This window comes from Myotis yumanensis, unplaced genomic scaffold (genome assembly GCF_028538775.1).
Source record: "Myotis yumanensis isolate MYYU_CA2020_CCGP unplaced genomic scaffold, mMyoYum1.0.hap1 SCAF_11, whole genome shotgun sequence".
Taxonomy (NCBI): domain Eukaryota; kingdom Metazoa; phylum Chordata; class Mammalia; order Chiroptera; family Vespertilionidae; genus Myotis; species Myotis yumanensis.
The window spans coordinates 7,601,257-7,622,119 of record NW_027223762.1 but is presented as its reverse complement, the minus strand read 5'-3'; the positions used below and the strand labels follow the sequence as shown (position 1 = coordinate 7,622,119).

At 40.5% G+C, this 20,863-nt stretch overlaps 1 protein-coding gene across 3 annotated transcripts in view; it reads left to right on the top strand.

Moving 5' to 3' along the window:
* Positions 1–20,863, top strand: part of LDAH (lipid droplet associated hydrolase) — an 87,940-nt gene that overhangs the window by 12,681 nt on the left and 54,396 nt on the right. For all 3 annotated transcript variants that reach the window (XM_070428751.1, XM_070428752.1, XM_070428753.1), the window contains exons 3-4: positions 4,497–4,640; positions 9,907–10,076. In XM_070428751.1, coding sequence (XP_070284852.1) covers positions 4,497–4,640; positions 9,907–10,076 — 314 coding nt within the window. The remainder of the gene's footprint in view (positions 1–4,496; positions 4,641–9,906; positions 10,077–20,863) is intronic.

The window sequence follows — 20,863 nt, the reverse complement described above, 5'->3', positions numbered from 1 at the left end:
GAGTAACTGGAAGGCATTAAGTGTACTAGTACATGCCATGTTGAGTACTTAGGAGTTTACTACGATGGTCACCACAGCTCTGCTACACATTGCTCAGAGCAGGCTAGCATTTGACTGTGTGTGTGTTCACGCATGTGTTTATAACACATTTTGATATCCTTTGATAAAATGTTTTACTTGTATTACTGTATTGGAATGTTTTCAAACATCCCTACACCTGGAGTTTTATAAATATATACAGACATATATCTGATGATTTTGGTTGTATAAACAAGACCCTTTTAAGTTGCTTTGTGGTTTCCTACCCAGGAAGTTTAGTTCATGGTTCATAAAGTGTAACATAAGCCATAACGTTTAAGTGATGAAGTATGCAATGGCATTTAAACAGTTTGCCTTACATTGTCCACCTCTGTTACAAGTTGGATTGTCATGTTACCGGCATTGTGGACTCTCTGTTTCTTTAAGAGCCAAGTTCTTTATTTGTTCAGGGCCTTTGCACCTGTTCTTCTCCCGTCCTAGTATGCTTTTCTCTCAAATCCTTACAGGATTGGTTTCCTCTCATCTTTTGGGTCTTAGCTAAATGCCACCTTCTCGGACATTTTTCTCAGGCCACCCTAATCTCTTTCCTTCTCTATCACATGATCCTATTTCCTTTTCTTAAATATATTTTTATTGATTTCAAAGAGGAACGGAGAGAAAAAGAGAGATATAAACATCGATGAGAGAGAATCATTGATCAGCTACCCACTGAGGATGGAGCCCGCAACTGGACATGTGCCCTGACTGGGAATGTATCATGACCTCCTGGTTCGTAAGTCGATGCCCAACCACTGAGCAACACCAGCAGGGCAATCCTATTTCTTTCATAGAGTTATCACACTCTTGAATTATCTTATTTACTTATTTAGTTATGTGTATATATTCTCCTACGAAAATGTGAATTACAAAGAGGCCCTTCTCTATCTTATGCCTAACACAGTGACTTCCACATAGTAAGTGGTCAATAAATCATTGGTAACTAAAAGAGTATTGTTTTATAGCAGCTCCATTATTTGGTACTTATGGTTTTATATGTCCTGTCATGGTAACTATTGCATCTAAATTATGTAGTTGTTATCTTTGGATTCTCCTTAATGTTAGACCAGTTTTATTTTATTTTATTTTATTATTTTATTTTATTTTTTTTATTGCTTAAAGTATTACAAAGGGTATTACATATGTGTCCTTTTTTTCCCCCCGCCCTTGACAATCCCCTGGCCTCCCTTTCCCCCCCAGTGTCTTATGTCCATTGGTTATACTTATATGCATGCATACAAGTCCTTCGGTTGATCTCTTACCCCCCTCCCTCCTGCCCCCCAACCCTCCCTGGCCTTCCCGCTGCAGTTTGACAATCAGTTTGAGGCAGCTCTGCCTCTGTATCTATTATTGTTCAAAAGTTTATAATGGTGTTAGACCAGTTTTAACATGCCAACAGCTTAAACTTACAGAATGTTACATGTCTAATTTATTCAATAAAAAGTTTTTTTAAGTATAATAATTACAGTAATAGTAGCTACCATTTATTTAGCAACTACTATGTGCCTGGTATTGTTCAAGTGGCTGTCCATTTATTATTCCTAATGATAATGCCAACTACTTTATAGAGCTACTGTAAGATTAACTAAAACAGGGTATATAAAAGATCCTAGAGCAGGTAATTTATTTTCTTTTTTAAATTCAGTATTAATATTTTGCATGTTCTTTCAATCATCAAATATTTATTGACCACATATATCATCTGTGTGACCTTGGGCAAGTTACTTAACCTCTTTGGACTTCAGTTTCTTTATCCGTAAAATGGAAATAATAGTAGTACCTCATGTGAGGACAATGAGTTAATAATATATGTAAAGCACTTAAGTACTGCCTGTTGTGTAATAAGTTATAGCATTTAAAAATGTTAAATATTTTCTGGCTGTATGAAGAAAACTAAGGGACTTTGCTGAGAAACATAAGACATTTGAATATGAAACATAACACATTCTAAAGTTATAATCAGTAATGTAAAAAAAATCACATCTTTCTAAATTCATGTATAAATGAGATGAAATTTCAATCTGAATTCCAAAGAGCTATTTAAAAATTGAAACTCATGAAAATAATTTCAAAGGTTAGGAGACCAGCCTAGAAAATTTAGGAAAAAAAATAAAGAGAAGGGATTTGCTGTACCTTCAAAACACAATGCAGTAATTGAGACAGTCTGGTGCTGGCAGAGGAGAAAAGGGAAAAAATAAGTGGAATTTATTTGGAATCAGAATTAGCAAGCTAGTGTAAGAATTCAGAATTGGATCAGAAGACATTTCAAATCAATGCAGAAAGAATGGATTATATAATAAATGGACTTGGGACACTTGGCTAATCACTTGGAAAGAAGTTGGATTGCTACTTTGTGCTTTACACTAAAAAAATATCCCACACTCACTGAAGATTTAAATATAAAACATGGCCCTAGCCGATTTGGCTCAGGGGATAAAAAGCATCAGCCAATGGACTAAAGGGTCCTGGTTTGATTCCTGTCAAGGGCACATGCCTGGGCTGTGGGATCGGTCCCCAGTAGGGGACGTGCAGGAGGCAGCAGATCGATGATTCTCTCTCATCATTGATGTTTCTGTCTCTCGCTCTCCCTCTCCCTCCCTCTCTGAAATAAATAAAAATATACTTAAAAATAATAATAAGACATGAAACAGAGTCATCCACATCCACCATACAGGAAGAACCCCCATCCTGATACACCCTTCCTCCCTTCTTTCTCTCTAGCTACACGGTGGCCAATCAGCTGAGCAAAGAGCGTATTATTGCACCCGAGGAGGTTTTCACCTATCTAGCAAAGATGGTACCAACACCATCACAAAAAGGAATTTGGAACTAGAATGTGACAGAAACAAAAGAGCAGTATGGATGATAAGGCCATCATACATTACCATCATGGCTAGACTGTGATGAAAAGTATGAATAGCTAACATTTGTCCAGCACTTATGCATTGAGCAGTGTGTAAGTGCTTTACCTACATTAATTCACTTAGTTCTCACATGAGCTAGTATGATTATTATCCTCATTTTATGGACAAGGAAACCAAGGCCCACGGAGGTTTAATAACTTGCCAAAGGTCAAACACTTAGTCAGTGGCAAAGCCAGCATTCCAGCCCAGGAGCCTGCACCCTAATCCACTTTGCTACATTACCTATCTAAGAAACTAAAAGATACAGACAATGAAGAAGAAATCAGTGCAGCAAAACCATGTCATGTGAGTGCAAAGAGGAGAAAACCTAATAGGAGAAAGAACAGATCAATTGATTGGAGAAATAGATATTGTTGGAAATGGACTAGTATCTATCAAGACATAAGGATGATGATCCCAAGGTGAAAACCCGATTTTAACTGTCTTTTCTCCCTAAAGATGTATCAGATTAACTCATTTTAAAAGACCGTTTATTCTTTCTCTGTAGCAAACCCACATCCCAAATACCTCTGAACATACACAAGAAAAATCCACTTGTATTACTTGATGATCTTTTCCCCAAAAGATCAAACTATACATCTGTTTACAATGTAAATGCTTGTGATAAATGACAAGGAAACACTTAATAGCCTCCTTAAAGTTCTCTTCGTGAAAGATTCTTAACACTAACTTGTTTTCATGCAGCTTCGCAACTGTGCAAAGTCAAATCTTGAAAGGGCTTGCAGGCAGCGTTAATGATTTAGACCCGGGGTGGGCAAACTTTTTGACTCGAGGGCCACAATGGGTTCTTAAACTGGACCGGAGGGCCAGAACAAAAGCATGGATGGAGTGTTTGTGTGAACTAATATAAATTCAAAGTAAACATTACATAAAAGGGTACGGTCTTTTTTTTTTTTTTAGTTTTATTCCTTTCAAACGGGCTGTAGTTTGCCCACGGCTGATTTAGACCATGCGGATGGCAATGGGAAGCCACAGAAAGGTGGTTAAGTAGAGAACTGCTATGGTTTGACGATATCTCTCTGGGTGCTCTGAAGAGTGGACTTCAAGGGGACAAGATAGAAGACCCATTTAGAAGGCTGTTCAGAAAACCCAACTGAAAGTGATAATAAGAAGGGAGAGAAGTGAACAAGGTTGAAATGTATTTTGGAAGCCACGTTGACAGGACTTACTGGTGAACTGGATGTGAAAAACAAGGAGAAACCAAGAATGACTCCTGGTGTTAGGACTTGAGTATTTGGGTTATGGTTGGTGGTTTCATTTATTAAGTTGAGGCATGGGGAGGAAGAATTGATGTGAAACAGTTGGAGAACAAAGCAGGGGTAGATACTGTCTAAGTGATCATTCCCAGACTTAAAGTATAAAGGATATTAAAACTGACGTGTATGTGTAAATGTTACAGGATTTGTTGAGGAGAAAAAAATCCTTTTCCATTCTGCACATCATCTCATGTGAGTTTTATCGCTTTGGTTAATCTAAGGCCTGTGCTTCTTTTCTCAGGTAACCCAGGATTTTCTGCCTTTTATGTGCCATTTGCAAAGGCTTTATACTCTTCAGTAAACAGGCGCTTCCCAGTTTGGATTATCAGTCATGCTGGCCATGTTCTGGCCCCCAAAGACAAGAAGATTCTTGCCGCTTCGGACGGTATGTCTTTATCAACATGTGCTTTCCTTTACAATGAGGGAGTGTTCGTGTTTCCAGAGAGCCCGCTAAGGTTAAGAGTGACACCAGTGCCTGTGGCATTGGGCCCAAGATGCCACATTTTAGTAATTTTAGGGTTTTTAGGGTCATTTTCATTGTTCTACAGGTAATTTTCTGTAAAAATCTGGGCAGATTAAGTCTAGGACTCCTCTTTTTACCAACCAGTAATCAGCCGTATATTGACTGAGCATGCACTGCATTTCCAGGGTGGTACTATGAGGAGTGGTGGAGAAAAATTATTGTAAATCATGCTTCTTAGCCAGGGTCCTTACTTTAAAGAAGTTCTTACTGGCACTTAGAGAGAATAAGTGATAAACAAGCCTGCTGATCACCTGGGGACTTAGGGCGTAAACAAAGGAGAGATCATGTGTGGGTTTCAAAAGACTTGGTGGAGTAGGGACCTCATGGGTGGGGTGGCCTAGTTCTTTATCTGCTCTTTGCTAGTCGCTGTGACATACAGCTGGCTATGTGTTTATTCAAGATGAGTGTCTTTGGAATTGGAGGCCTCCTTAATAAAGCCTCAATGCCAGCCTCTCACCTGCTCTGTGTGAGGTGATGGATGTATCAACTGGATTGAGGTAATCATTTCTCAATGTATATATTTATTAAGTCATCACACTGCACCTTTAAAAACAGTCACGTGTATAACCTAAATATGTGTGATTTGTATTTTTCAATCATACTTCAGGGAAGCTGGAAAAAGAAAAAAATAGTTGTAGTAAGTGGACACTGGGTACATGGGGGTTTATTATACTACTCCTTGTACTTTTATGTATGTTGGAAAGTTTTCACTGTTGAAAAAAAATAGTTTTCAAGAAATAAAGAAGGATTATAGAATCTTAGACCTAAAAGTGTCTCCATCAAATCCCACCTGGAACCCTTATTTTTCAAGGATGGAAAGACCCAGCAGAGCTAAATGGGCTGCTAGTCAGTCGCAGGACCTCAGCAGGAAGCCAGCACTTCAGTATTCAGTTCAGCGTGTGCTGCTGGTGGGTCATCTCAGTTGGCCGTGCTGGGTACTACTGAGGCTGAGTTGTCAGGCTTAGTGCTCTGAGCTGATTTCTAGATTAGACCTTCCATGGTCGCAAGTTATACCCTCTAGTCTGTGACCCTTTTCCTCCTGTGACTCGTACAGGGGACAGGATAAATGGAGTGTAGATGAAACAAGGAACTCATTGCAAGTGCTTGCATAAACACTCTTCTATGTGTCTTTTTCAGAGTGTCTTTTTCTCTCTGTTTACATGTATGTGCCCGTGTATGTATGTATCCCCTGGGAATACAGCCTACTTAAGAGATGTTTACACTTTGCTTAAAGACTAGGGTATATACTTTGAAACTAGTATGTTATATAGTATTAAACTAGTATAATCAATGTAGGTAGACATTGATTACCTAGCAGTGAGTGATTCTAAGTTCACTGAATATTTTAGTTATTGCCTTGATTAAAAACATCTATTTCAACAACCCATCATATTGAAATGTGATTGAAAGTGAATAAAATGTACAGCAAATACTTGCTCTGCTATGAAATATTGTGAAAGATACATTTTTATTGTCTTAAGTTACTTTTTGATATATGCCCAAAGACAGTTTTAGGTTCAATAAAGCAATCATTCAAGCAGAACATGAATAGCAACTTGGAAAGCTGAAAATGGATTCTTGAAGGGCAACCCTAGATCGAGGGCTCTCAGACTTGGGCATGGGTCAGAATCCCAGAAGGTGGTTTATTAAAACAGATTACAGGGCGCTACCCCCTGAGGGGTCCTTTCAGTTGGCTTGAGGGTAGGACCTGAGAATTTGCATTTCTAACAAGTTCCCAGGAGATATGGATGCTGCTGGTCCTGGGACCACATTTTTCAGAGCCTCTGCCATAGACCTTCACCAGTAAACGCTGGTGCGGAAAACCAGGAGAAGGTGCCTGGTACGTGCCTGAATTTCTGGGAAATGACTTTAATTTGTGTTTTAAATTGACATCTTGTTATTTATAACTTTAGTTTTTGTATGCTTATTGCTTAGGCTGCCCGTGTACTATTGAGGTAATAACTTAGTAATTAAAGCGTGGGTCCTTTGCTACCTCATGAGAACAGTGCCATCTAGAGGCATTAGCCCAAAGGGCCACCACAGGGCCAAGGAAGCTGTGGTTTCTAGAGGGGGTGAAAGGGCAACTCATCACATCAAGGGTTTATTGACAGCCTACTAGGTTATTATGTGTGGAGCTGCAGAGATCTACAAAGGAGTAGAAATGCCGCCTTTCAAGTTAGTGACAGTCCATCTGTGCTCTGACTGGCCCAAAAGTTCTGGGAAGGGCAGGTGGAGCTCCGGGCCTCCCTAGTATCCCGTTCACCCAGAACAGTTCCCCTTTCATCTGTTTTACATGTTGGAGGTTATGCTGGCAAATGCATGCTAGAGGACATTGCTTTGGATAGTCAGGACAGATATATTATTCATCATCCAAGATTATTATTCTAAAGTACAGGTTTTCTGACATGCAAACTATGGTGTGAAATGTATGTAATCACTGAGAGAAAGGACATAAGCTATAACCACACATCAAGTGTTAAAAGTATGTTTTGCTTCATATTAGCACATGTTAGAATTATGAACAGTTGGAAATAATATTCTCACTGCACCACATTATCACGCTCATAAATTGAGTATAATTGGGAGAACAGATGTTCGCCAATGTCAGAAGGGGGTGACTCAGAAAAGGAGTGTGAAAAGAAAATTTGAGGAATTAGAAGTATAAGCTCTTTCTGGCTTTGATTTACTGTAGAGTCAGCTTCCTGGATGGCAGATTCATTATCAACTATTTGAAGTCATTTGTTCAAAAAGTATAACATAAAAGCTGGAAATCATGGTGGTTTAGTTTCAGCTGATAAAACATCTAAAAAAGTTACACAGTCTTTCAACTAATGATGAACCCAGGTCGTGCTTATCCAAAGAAACACTAAACCACTCCAGTTCCAGCCCTCAAACCTGAGAGAGAGAGAGAGAGAGAGAGAGAGAGAGAGAGAGAGAGAGAGAGAACCCAGTAGAGCTTTCTCTCTTGCCAGGACTGTGATTAGCAGAAGGACTTGGAGGTAAAGTGGAATGACTAGATGAGCCCAAGGCAGAGACCACCTGACAATCAAGCCTCAGGGGCTCACAGTTACTAGAAATAAACAAGGAGGTCTCTAAGTAGGTAGGAGGAGTTAACAAGCAAACTGCTAGAGCCTCAGGGAAGACAGAAGGAGGAAGCACAGCAGTACTAGGGAGGAGCAATGCCTGTAAGGTCATGTGACACTGGCCAGATCGCTGCCCCTCCAGTCACAATCCTTAGATATGTTCTCACTGGTCACACTGTGGGGTCCACACTCCTTGGTGATGTTCAGTGTCCTCTTGGATCCAGTCTCTGCCTTCCTCTCTAACCTCATTTGTTCCGCCTCTCCCCATAACCACAGACAGCCATGGACATCATAGCTGTATCCAAAATTACACCTAGCACTTTTATGCCTTTTGCTAAGTCTGTAATATTATCTTCTCCTTGCTGAATCAGTCCATGTCTCACTATCTTTCTCTCTCTTCCCAGCCCCCATCATTTCCCCCATTGAAATTCCAGACCATTGGTTTTAGTCAAATGGAAAGCATAATTTGATTACCCTGTATTTCACCATCTGTTTGGAGAATAATAATTAAAAACTATTCTATAAGACATGTTTGGAGTTTACAGAGTTTTTTGTTTGTTTTTTAAGTAAGGTGGCGGTTTTAAGTATAGCGCCTGCCTACCATCCCCTCTCTGTGTGGCATGCCTTGAAGGCTAACAGACTCCCACCAATGTTTAGGTACAGGGAGGTTACAGAATACTTGGGGAGCCGGGGACAGTCGAGGTCTAAAGGTGGAGTGTACTTTCTCATCAGCTTAGAAAACTCCAGGCACAGTCGTGAAAGGAAGACCTTTGCACCGGTGACTTAAGTGAGCGCAAAAGACTGGAGACTACAGTGCTCATCCTCTGCCTCCCGTGTTTAGCACGAACCTAGAAAAGTCCTTAGGCGCTTTTGTATTCCATTGGGAGTAATGAAGAAGTGACTGGTGGTTTCCCTATAAAATTAATGTGGGATAGCTAGGAACAGCATTCTTAATTTAAAACTTTTATTTTGAGAAAGTTTTTTTTTAAACTATAGAGAAGGACAATTATATAACAGTCTAAGATCCTGTTATTCACTACTCTTCAGATAGTTAATACTGCCCTAATTACATATTTTTGTTAATTAAATAAGTAATAGTTACCCTGTGCTAGTCACAGAGGATGCAGAGATGAAGAGATGGACCTTGCCTTCACGGAGCTCACAGCCTAAGAGAGGAAATAAACAGGCACCCGTACAGTTGTGGGAAGGGCTATAGTCAGAGCAGAGTACTGGTTAAACGCAAAGGAAGGCTCATTTCTTTTTCTTGAAGATTAGCTCTAGATAACGTTTTAATTAGTCTTGAGGAATCTAGTGGACAGTTCATTTGTTGAGAGGAAGAGAGGCGATTTCAGGTCAGGACTGTGCTGGTTAAAAGAAACAGCTTACAGCATTTCCACAGTCTGAGTTCTTCAGGCAAACAAAGATTATATTAAAAAAATGAAGCATGTCATGGGGTTTCTTAGTTGTTTATGGAGAATATAAATTAGCCTAACCAGTGGTTCTCAACATGTGACCCTAGGACCAGCAGCTTCAGCATCTCCTGGAAACTCATAAATGCAGATTCCCAGGCTCCGGCCCAGACCTGTTGGATCAGGGACTCTGTGGTGGGGCCCAGCGGTCAATGTTATAACAAACCCTGCAGAGGGTTCTGAGGTCCATTGGCCTGAACGAACAGTAGTGTAGGGATATTTGAATATTTATGAAATAGCCATGGAATATTTGAATAGTCTCGGAATATTTGAAAATTCATGGACTATGAGGAGAGGGAGACCTGGTTTGAGTCTCCCCCTCTTACTTAGTAAGTATGTGTCTGTCATTCTATCACCTGATGTCTGTGAGCTTCTGTAAAATGAACATACTGATACTTCCTGTCTGGGTTGTTGTTGAGGTAATCTAAGTAGTGCCTAACATGCTAGCTAGCACACTGTAGGCGTCACATAATTGGTAATTACTGTTACTATTACCGTTATTTTAAAAATATTTTCCCCAGTGAATTTATTACTTTTTCTTATTGAATAAAAACATGCTTATATTTTTGGTTTTAGATCCAAATGCTCAAGAAATTAAGGACATCTATGGACTCCGTGGTCAAGTAGAACACAAGGTCGCTTTCCTGAGAACTCATGTGCCAAAGGAAACCAAGCTGGTGATCATCGGCCATTCAATAGGCAGCTATTTTGCCCTTCAGATTTTGAAGCACGCACCTGAGCTCCCGGTAAGTGTGCCCCAGGAGGCAGCTGTGGGCGCCCGGTTGTGCACTTGCACAGATTCCCTCGGCTTTCCTTTGTCCTTGTGTCTCTTGTTTAATTGACAAACAGAACAGAGAGGGGATACTTGCCAGCTGTCTTTATCCTTTTCCCCATATTACTGTGAGCTTGTGCAAGTGTATGGTCATGCTATTTTCATGTTTGAAAAAATAATGCTGAAGGAGGTAGGAATTTTCCAACTGAATGCCTTTTAACCTAGGGTTATCTGGAATTCTTTAGTTGCATGTAACTTGTTGTCTTTTATGAAGGAATATTTAAGAGTGGTCACTAGGTAAGACTTAGACAAGAATCTATCTTTATGTGGGAGAGATTGCAAATGTTCATGCCTCTTTATAAAAGGAAGAAAATGTATCATCATCATTGATAGGAAAACAGCTGTCTTTATGAAACACAAAATCTTAATTTATTTAGGCCCAAGTATGAATTCTTACCAGTTCTATAGCTTGGCAGGCTTTTTGAGACACTTATTGATTCATTCATCCGTTGATTCATTCATCCATTGATTCATTCATTCATAAATATTAATTAGGTGCCACTATGTGCCAGAGACACTGGAGACACAACGACCTATTGAAAGTGCTCAGGAGAGAGTGAAACTACAAGAGACATCAAAACAAAACTTCATACTTTCAGTAACACATACCATTGAAATAACCCATTGAATGGATGCGATTCACAACATCAATTATTTTTTCATTCAAAAAACATCTATAATAATAAAAGGGTAATATGCTAATTAGACTGGACAACCTTCCGGACAAAGCAGGGGCTGTGAGGGAAGCCTGGGTCCCGGGTGCCAGAGGGAAGCCGGTGCCGGCAGCTGGGGGAAGGAAGGCCTACTCTTGCATGAATTTCGTGCATCGGGCCTCTAGTATTAAATACTTGCCATATGTCAGACCTCGTGCTGTGGTTTGAGAACTTCCCAATGAATGAGGCAGTCTTTGAGGTAAGAGAGTCTGAAGTCTGAAGGAGGAGACAGACTAAGCCATGGGTGTGATAACTGCTGAGTAGCTGCAGGGTGTGTGGGAGCATGAGTGCCATTGAACCTGGTCATCAGGAGGCAAGGTAGGAAGTGATTCCTTCCTTTTGCATGGCTTCTGCTCTCTTCTGTGCCTCCTGACTCTCCTCTATGTCAGGAGGTTGCCATCTTTTTTTTTTTTAATATGTATTTCTTTATTGATTTCAGAGAGGAAGGGAAAAGGAGAGAGAGAGAGAGAAATATCAATGATGAGAGAGAATCATTGATCGGCTGCCTCCTGTATACCCCCTACTGGGGATCGAGCCCGCAACTCAGGCATGTGCCCTTGGCCGGAATCGAACCTGGGACCCTTCAGTCCTCAGGCTGACGCTTTATCCACTAAGCCAAGCCGGCTAGGGCAAGAGGTTACCATCTTTGCCCTGACTGGTTTGGCTCAGTGGATGGAGCGTCGGCCTGCGGACTGAAGGGTCCCAGGTTCGATTCCAGTCAAGGGCATGACCTTGGTTGCGGGCACATCCCCAGTGGGGGGTGTGCAGGAGGCAGCTGATCGATGTTTCTCTCTCATGTTTCTCTCTCATCGATGTATCTAACTCTATATCCTTCTCCCTTCTTCTCTGTAAAAAAATCAATAAAAATATTTTTTAAAAAAGAAAAAGAAAAAAAGAGGTTACCATCTTTACAAGCCCTGTCACTTAGTGGTCCTATTTGCACAATTGCTGTGAGCCCTGGCACAACACTGAAGTTCAGATATATCCACAAATACTTGCTTTGTCATCTTTTGTCAGGGTGACTGGACAATTTATTGAGTCTCTCTGTACCTCTGTTCTTCATCTATAAAGTGGGGGTAATATGTCCTTCAAAGGATTTTTTGAGGAGTGATATAACGAATTAGAAAGGGTGCCTAGAAGTTAAAAGTTTGCTGTAGGTGTTAGTGACTATTATGGAAATGACTGTGGATTATTACCTTCGTCACGAGGTTAACTGCTGTGTAAGTTATCTACTGCTGTGTAACAAACTGCTCCAAAAACTTAACAATGTAAAACAATATATGTTTATTTTCTCATAGTTTCTGTGCGTCTAGGACCTGACCATGATTTATCTGGGTCCTCTGCTCGAGGGCCTTTCATAAGTCTTTAATCAAAAGGTCTCATCTGAAAAATCGAGTTGAGAAGGAGTTGCTTACAAGCTCATTTGCATGGTTGTTGGCAGGACTCAGTTCCTCGAAGGTTGTTACACTGAGGGTCTTGGTTCATCCCTGATAGCTGGCTGGATGCCACCGTCATTTCCTTAACGCTTGGGAAGAGCAAGTGTGGGAGAAGAGCCAGAGAGGGAGTCTGCTGGCGAGATGGAAGTCACAACTGTAACCTAATTACAGAAATGATAGTCCCATTACCTTTACGGTATTCTCTTTGTTAGAAGCAAACCACTGGGTCCAGCCCCCACTGAAGAGGAGCGGATTACACGAGAGCATGAACATTCAAGGAAAGGATCCCTGGGAGCCGTGTCCCACCACTCCTACAGTTAGGATTTCACTGGTGTGGTGTACAATCAAGCATGTAGAAACACACACATAATTTATTTCCCAGTCTAGGAAGTGACTTGGTCCTGTCAAATGAAATGTAGCAAACTGATATGAAATAAAATTTTCGTTATTAGTTGTTCTGGGTGTTTTTAAAGCTTTAAAAACATTTTTAAAAAAGTACTTGCACATTTGAAATAATAATAGCATTACTGTTTATGATGGCTAATTTTATGTGTTAACTAACTGGGATAAGGACACCCAGATAGCTGGTGAACATACTTGTGAGTTTGTGAGCACGTTTCCAGGAGAGGTTATTGTTTGCACCAGTAGACTGAGAACAGAAGACCGATCCTCTCCCTGTGGTCTAGCATCGTCCAATCCTTTGAGGGCCAAAAGAGAACAAAAATTCTGAGGAAGGGTGAATTCTTTCTCTCTCACTTCTTGAGCTGGGACATCCACTTTCTCCTGCCCTAGGTCATTGGGTCTATGGGTTCTCAAGCCTTCAGACTCCAGAGCTCACACCGGTGGCACCCCCAGTTCTGAAGCCTGATTACACCACTGGCTTTCCTGCTTCTCAGCTTGCAGAGGGCAGATTGGCTAATTGCATGAGCCAGGCCCGCCACTAAGTCTCCATATATATAATATATCCCCACGTATCTTCTATTGCTTCCGTTTCTCTGGAGAGCCTTGATGAGTAGTACACTATTGTATAAACACTGGGAAGAAAATATTCACTTCTGTGTCCTTCATTTTATTGACTTAATCACAGATCTGTTCTTGGGGTCTTTGTTCGCTCCACACCCGTTCTGCATGTAGTGCATCATCTCTCTCATGCATCTGTGAGAAGAGTTGTTTTACACATTTATTCGGAATCCACCTCCCTTTTTGACTTTCGTTCACAATGTCTGTCGGGGAAGAAGTACAAGGCACCTGAAGGTCAGTGTAGCTTCCTAGGACTTCTTCAGCTTTAGGACTTTCTGATTCTTGCTCCACCTTCAGGTGCTCTTGCCCTTGTAGGAATCGTAGGGAAAAGGGGAAAGGAAGAGAAAACACGAGCTTAACCTAGTCTGTTTGTGGACACATAACTCACGCTGTGATTATAGAGTTTTCAGAGAGACATGTGAAACTGTGTTTTCTTAAGAAGGGTGTATTTTAGAAAATAACTCGTGCAATAAATTGTCCATAAAGGTCACCCGGGGTGGAGGGTGACCATCTGTATGATTTTTTTTTTGTTGTTATTCAAAAGCTTTATCTGGTTTCAATTAGCTACATTGTTGAAGTCCCCCCACCCCTCTTTAGACACCTGGCCCAGTTAATTTTGGTGGTATGATCCCTGCCGAAGTGTTGAAATTTCAGTGTCTCTAGGCTACTCTACGACGGCACCGTGCCTGCATGCCTGAAGTTAGCATGACACGCTCCATTTAAGATGCATTTGACAATCAAATAAGTTTGTGTAAGCCAGTGTTGCAATCCCTAATCATTTTGCCAAAAATAAGTTAACTGTTATGTTTTATAACATATGAAGTGTGATAATAAGAAACTTGTGTTTCCATCTCTTCTGTTATTTTTACTGGAATATTTGACTCCCATAAGATTTTAAGGACATATGTGTAGTTTAGTAGCTGGTTTGCTTGGTTTTATTTTGGTTCAGTTCTTTACCATATTTTTGTAACTAATTATAGGAAACTTTGGTCTTAAAATCATTATTAGAGATTTATTGCACATTTTTAACATAGTCTGACCTATATTTTAAAATACTAAAAAAAAAATAGCTCTTTTAAAAATTTGGCATTAAAGTATCTTTTTCTTTAAGCAAATTTGATACATAGAATTATAGAAAATCTTCATATGCTTTGACAGTAAAGTTCAGAAGAAAGGATTTTAAAAGAGCGTGAGAAACTAGGTAATTAGAGGGCTGTTAAATAGTAGCTGTCATGACTTACAATAATAAACACGATTTTAGACTCATGGGATCTTAGCACTGAGATGGGCTTTAGAGACGGTCTAGTCCCATCTTTCATTTTATAGATGGGAACTGCGAGGAAAGTGCCTTGCCAGGCCTCAGCCTTGGCTCTGACTCCAGGGTGGGGCATGTAATATTAGCTGTGGGTACAGAGAGTCTAGGAAGCCGTTTGATAGCTCTTTCAACCTTGGGGTACTAGCAGAGCCTATAGCTGTTCCTGGAGTATGCTCATGTGACTCATCACGTTTCGGCTCCAGGAATGAGAGACCCCCATGAAGATTGCTCTAGCAGTTGGGGCGGGGCTAGGAGGTAACATAGAAACAAAGAAGTAGGAGTCCTATCCCTCTACCTAGAATCTTGTGTCTCTCAAGATCAATCCTTCATATATTTAAAATGGACCATCTGATTTTGCCAATAAATTGTATAAAGTTCAAGGTTGGATGTTGAAAGCCCTTGATTCTGAGCTGGGCTCGGCACTGAGTCATGAAGTGAACTTCAGTAATTTCACTCTTATTTTCCTCTAAGAACTTATATAATATTTAATGATACTACTTCCTCTCCTTCCAGAGGTATCAGATCCTTCAAAACTTAATTTTTTAATATTATTTGGCTTTCCTTTGGGGGGAAGGAAGCACAATAACATAGGGCTTCCTTTGTTGACAAAAATATCTGCTTTCTAAATGAAATTTCCATATTACTTAAACCCACTCCGTTAACCACGATACTATTTTATCAAATTAGATAAAAATTTGTCTAAAATATATTACTTACTGATCTGCCTTCTTCAACAATGCATATTAATTATGGAGGAATTCATGATTCAAGGACATCATTTTGATAGTGTGATTATACTACACAGTAAAATACAACTACAGGGATTTTGCCTATGTCCTGAAATTTCTTCTCTGAAAGTGCTTTTCAAAAATATATATTTCTCGTGTCTGTTTATTTTACAGTTTTTCTGTCTCCTCCCTTAGTGTTAGGTGCCACTTCTGTTTCCTACTTAGAATTTGTTGCTACTAGTTTGCTGTGGGTAAAGGAAATAGATAACAGAATTTTGTCTCACATAAGAATGAACAGTTCTTAAATGAAGATATATGTGTGAAATTGACAAAATTAGTACATGGATTTGTCATTGTTCAGAACTTTTTTGTCTTTTGTTTCTTTGGGGAACCCCCACTCGTGTTCTTAGATACTCACAAGTTTAGAGACTTAAAGTACACAGCAAGCACAGCTGAGAAGCTTGGGAAACTGTACTGAAAGGGTTAGAATAGCACGTAGGTGCTGATTCAAGAGTACATACCATCTACATAAGGGAAAAATTGTAAGTTCAGATATTCTGCAAATAATGAGATTGTTGAGAATGTGTGCTTCACTGTTCTGATGGACCTTCACGTCTACAAAGTTAGAGATGCTCCTGAGAACATTCAGATAGCTTCACTAAGCTGTGTTCGGGAGAGAGGGAGGAGAGTAAGAAGTAATTCACTTGTCAAAATACTGTTGTCAGAGTCCTGTCCCTATATTAAGTGATAAGAAATGGAAGGCAACTTGGCTAGTGTGGCTCAGTGGTTGAGCATCGACCCATGAACCAGGAGGTCACTGGTTCCATTCCCAGTCAGGGCACATGCCCGGGTTGTGGGCTGGATCCCCAGAAGGGGTTGTACAGTAGGCAGCCAATCAATGTTTCTATCTATCCCTCTCCGTTCCTCTCTCTAAATATCAATAAAAAGTGTATATAGATACAGATATAGATATAGATATAGATATAGATATAGATATAGATATAGATATAGATATAGATATAGATATAGATATAGTAAATGAGGAAGATGAGGAAGTACCATAGGCTCTGAGTGTTTTAAAGAGACAGGTGGCTGCCAATTGGGAATATCAGACAAAGTGTGATGACAAAGGTGCTTGAACTGGAGAAGGACGGGTCAGAGTATAAAGAGAGAATTTGATATTTTGGTGATAGGGAGTTGCTATGCATTGTATGAAGTGGAAGCAGTATGAAAAAGGAGAAATGGCTTTTATCACTGGGCACATGAAGAGAGCAGTGAATGGTCTGATTGGGATGCAGCATAGTTTACACAATGGATGTGGGAGCGGTGAGAACCTAGGCCCATAGAAGTGCAAGGACCAGAGAGTTTGGGCTACGGGCTTTGGACTCTACTTTCTGAACAGCAAGGAGCGACTGAAGGACCAGTGATGATGATAGTCCCACATCAGGTAAAGTAATCACTACTGAAAAAGAAGAATGAAATGAGAAGAGAGTGTAGAATAAAAAGTGAACAACCAAGTGATAGGCGAGTTCACTAATCCAGATGAGAAATAAGACAGCATATGGGATTTGCCAAGGGAAGTTGTTAAGAGACAAAAGAAACAGGTCGTAGATGCATAGTAGGGGAATGACTATTTGGTGGCAAGGAGTCTGAAGAAGAGGAAAAGGCAAAAGGTATCATAATTTTCCAGACTATTGGCTGCAGTCCATTGGTGGCTCCTGAAATCACCTCAGTGGGTTGCAACCAGCGATCAATCAAGACAGGGAGGACTACACTGTAGTTACACAGTGGCTTTTAACAATAAAGATTCATTTATTGCTCATGATACAAGTCTTTTGAGGGTAGGCTGCCCCCAGGTAGTTCTCTCCATGCACTCTTATTCCAGAATCCATACTGATGGAGTAACTTCTCTCTGGAATATTCCAGTCTTATGGCAGAGGATAAAAAAGGAAACAGTGAACCACACACTGTGTTTTAAAACTTCTGCTTGGAAGTGACTTTGTCACTCCTCACACTGCATTGGCTGGAACAACTTACATGACCAAGTCTGCCACCAATGAGGCTGCAAAGTCTTTTCCTCTTCAGAGGAGAGAAGCATATGTTTGCAAACAAAACAGCATTTGAAAAAAAAATTATCTATATAGATATAGATATATAATAAAACAGTAACTAAGAACAGAAAACATTAGAGTGTGTTGGGTTATAATAAAGGTAGGTATTGTGAAACTTTTGTTTCACTTCTTAGGAGTGTGTGTTGATGTCCTAGATTACAAATGTAGAATATATATCTTTCTGTAGGTCATTGTAAAAAAAAAAGAAAAAAAAAGGAATAGATTAGAATATACCACAAAAGCTAAGAGAAGAGAAAGAACATGTCAAGAGAGTTGTGGCTATGTGGTAGATTAAAGATGGCCACAGATTCTTTGCCATTCCTCTCTCCGGAGGTGAAGTCTCTTTTCCTTCCCCTTTGAACTTGGGCTTCACTAATGGGATGCAGTGCAAGTGATGTTCTGGTACTTCCAAGCCTAGGGTACGGGGAGCTTCTGTTTCCTCCCTCTTGGAAGCCAGCTGCCACGTAAGAAGTCCAGCAGATCAGGAGGCACTCTCATGAGTGAAACCTTGGACCTTCCAGCCTATCCATCTGCTACTAGTACAGCCATGGGAGTGAGCCATGTGGGGCCGAAGTCCAGCTGATCCCTGTTTGAATTGTGGACCCCACAAAATCAGAAAGAATAATCATCAGTGGTTTTAAACCATAAGTTGAGCGATGGCATGTTACGTAGCAATAGGTTGCAGAGTTGAGTGTAGCAAAGGTAAAGAGAAAGGGACCTTGAGGCTTCTGGTATTAGTCATTGGAAGGTCACTGATGATGACCTCAAAGAGAACATTTTTAGTGAAATAATGAGAGGAAGTCGCAGGTGATAAATGGGTAGTTATCCAGGAATTGGCCAGTAATGAGAAGACAAAATGACAAGGAAGAAGCTGGTCAAAAAATATGTTTGTCCTTAAGTGGGAGATAATTTAACATATGCCGAGGCAAGTCGCCAATGCGGAGAGAGATGTTGGAATGTTTGTTGGAGTGGATTTCCTTTGTTTGTCTTTTAAGCACACTTGAAAACTAGGAAAATTGAATTTTTCTTAATCTTTGCATCCTTGCAAAAGTGTTTTTTCATCTTATACTTGGTTCTTCATTTGAATCTAGAAACCTAAAATAGTTTTTAAATTTGATGCAATGCCATTACTAACAATTATAACCAACATTCATTTGAAATTTACAAAACATGTTCACATATAACAAGGTCATTTAATAACCTAATTTTCCCACTTCACAGATAAGGAGACTGTAGCTCCATGGAGTTATGTGTCTAACCCACGTGTCAGTCAGCTAGTAAATGGCAGAACTGAGACTCCGCATTCTGTTTCCTAACCCTCCATTCTCTGCTTTTAGGTGGAGTGTTAGGTAGGAGGGTTATGGTTATAGATGGCTACAATAAGTTACCCTGACAAACCACCAAAATCTATTTGACCTAACCATATGATTTCTACTGTTGTTCTTTAATATTTGAGTTCTTCAAATACGAGGGGTGGGGGTGGGGGAGGAATTCAGTGGGAAGTAGGGGATGCTTTCAGGGAGAAATGTGTACATGTGAGAGCGATCTGGAGCAGAGAAGATAAAGGGAGTTGGTGTCGAGGCATGGGCCAAGGGCAGAGATTGAACTCAGAAGACCGTGCTCAGAATCCTAGAATTGAGCTGGGGGCAGAGGGGAGATAGAGTGTGAAGGGAACTGGAGTATTCTGCAGAACAGTGCATAGTAGTTCCACAGTTGTGTCCACGTGGCCCATTAGTGACCCCTGGCGTGTGGAAACCACAGGGATCGGGTAATCAACAACTACGCACTCTGGTTTGCGAAAGGCTCTCAATTTCAGAAAACAATAAATCCCCTATGCTGAGGAAAGTTTGTATTGAGTATGATAAAATGCTATTCAATCACTTATGGATTTATTTCAAGATATAGTTATGTTTATGAGTGTGCACACACATTATCTTTTCTGAACCACCCAGGAGACTGCCTTGCTGAAAACTAGACACATGGAAAGTTTCAACTTTTCAACTTCAGCCATTTTTAGTTATCTGCGTGTTTTTTAAAATCCTGAAATTGCTTTCAAAGTGGAAAAATTGTGTGGGCTTTTTTCATCTTTTCATAACTCAGAGAACGATTTAATATATTTTTCTCAAAGTTTGAGAAAAAAAAAACACCTTTGGGCTGAAACCAAGCATGGAAAATTTCACCACAAAGGGCTAATTTTTTGGAAAGCTGCAAGAAAGTGAAAACAGGGGTTTATAATAGAACATTCTTCATGCATGTTAATACTTAGTGCTTTATCTAATGCATTTCATCTGAGAATTTCTGAACACTCTTCAGATTTAAATATTGAACCACTTGAGTATTTGTGTATCCGTGATACTGTCAGATGTGGAAAATTCCCCTCATCCTCTCACAGGTCCAGGACACTGGGAGTTCGTGAGTGCGTTTAAAGGGACAGGTAGGGCGAATGAAGTGCAATGGCTGCTAGCCAGAGAAACCTTGCATTTTCTGCCTGAACACATTCTGTCACCACCTCTTCCTGGCCCAGGAGTAGCTGTGAGTAGTTGTGAATAGGCTGTAATGGATGACACTAGGCACTCGTGCAGCTGGCTAAGCCAGAAGTTCTCAAAGTGGCATCAGCGTCACTCAGGAACTTGTTAGAAATGCAGATTATTGGGCCCCACCCTGACCTGTTGCATCCAAAACCTTAGGGCTGGGAACACCAATCAGTGTTTTTGACTAATGCTGCCGGGGATTCCGTTGGATGCTCAAGTTTGAGGACCACCAAGCCTGGGCTTTCCAAAGGCTTGGAACATGGGCTGTATTGAGATCAGTGGACAGTTAAGTCTGTCCTGATCCTTCCAGAACATGTCAGTTCTGCCTTAGATCATCCCTTGGAAGGAGGAGGATGCCAATCAAGTCCTTTAAAGGAGGGTGTTTCCATAGTTCATGTATTCTGGCTCTTTCCACCCATGACCTTCTCTCCAAGCGCAGCGACCCCTAGAATGAAGGTGCTGACATCCGCTTGTTCAGGGAAACGGCACTACCAAGACGTATTTTCTCATTTCTTTGAGTTACCACGGTCAAACCTGGATGGGACCATAGGTTTCGTTTTCATTTCTTTGAAGTCTTTTTTTTTAATTTTTATTTTATTGTATAAAGTATTATAAATAGTAGTACATCTCTCTCTTTTTTCCCCCCATTGACCTTCCCCCTGCCTCCTCTACCCCCCGGCACATGCCCTCACTCCCCCCCCCCCCCCCCCCGCAGTGTCTTGCGTCCATTGGTTATGCTTATATTTAAGCAGCAAAGGTAGCAGAGGTATGTCAGCAGAAGTTGATTAAGCCCTGAGCTTTTGTGCACAAGTTCTCAATCTTGTGTTTTGCAGTGGCCTCCTGCATT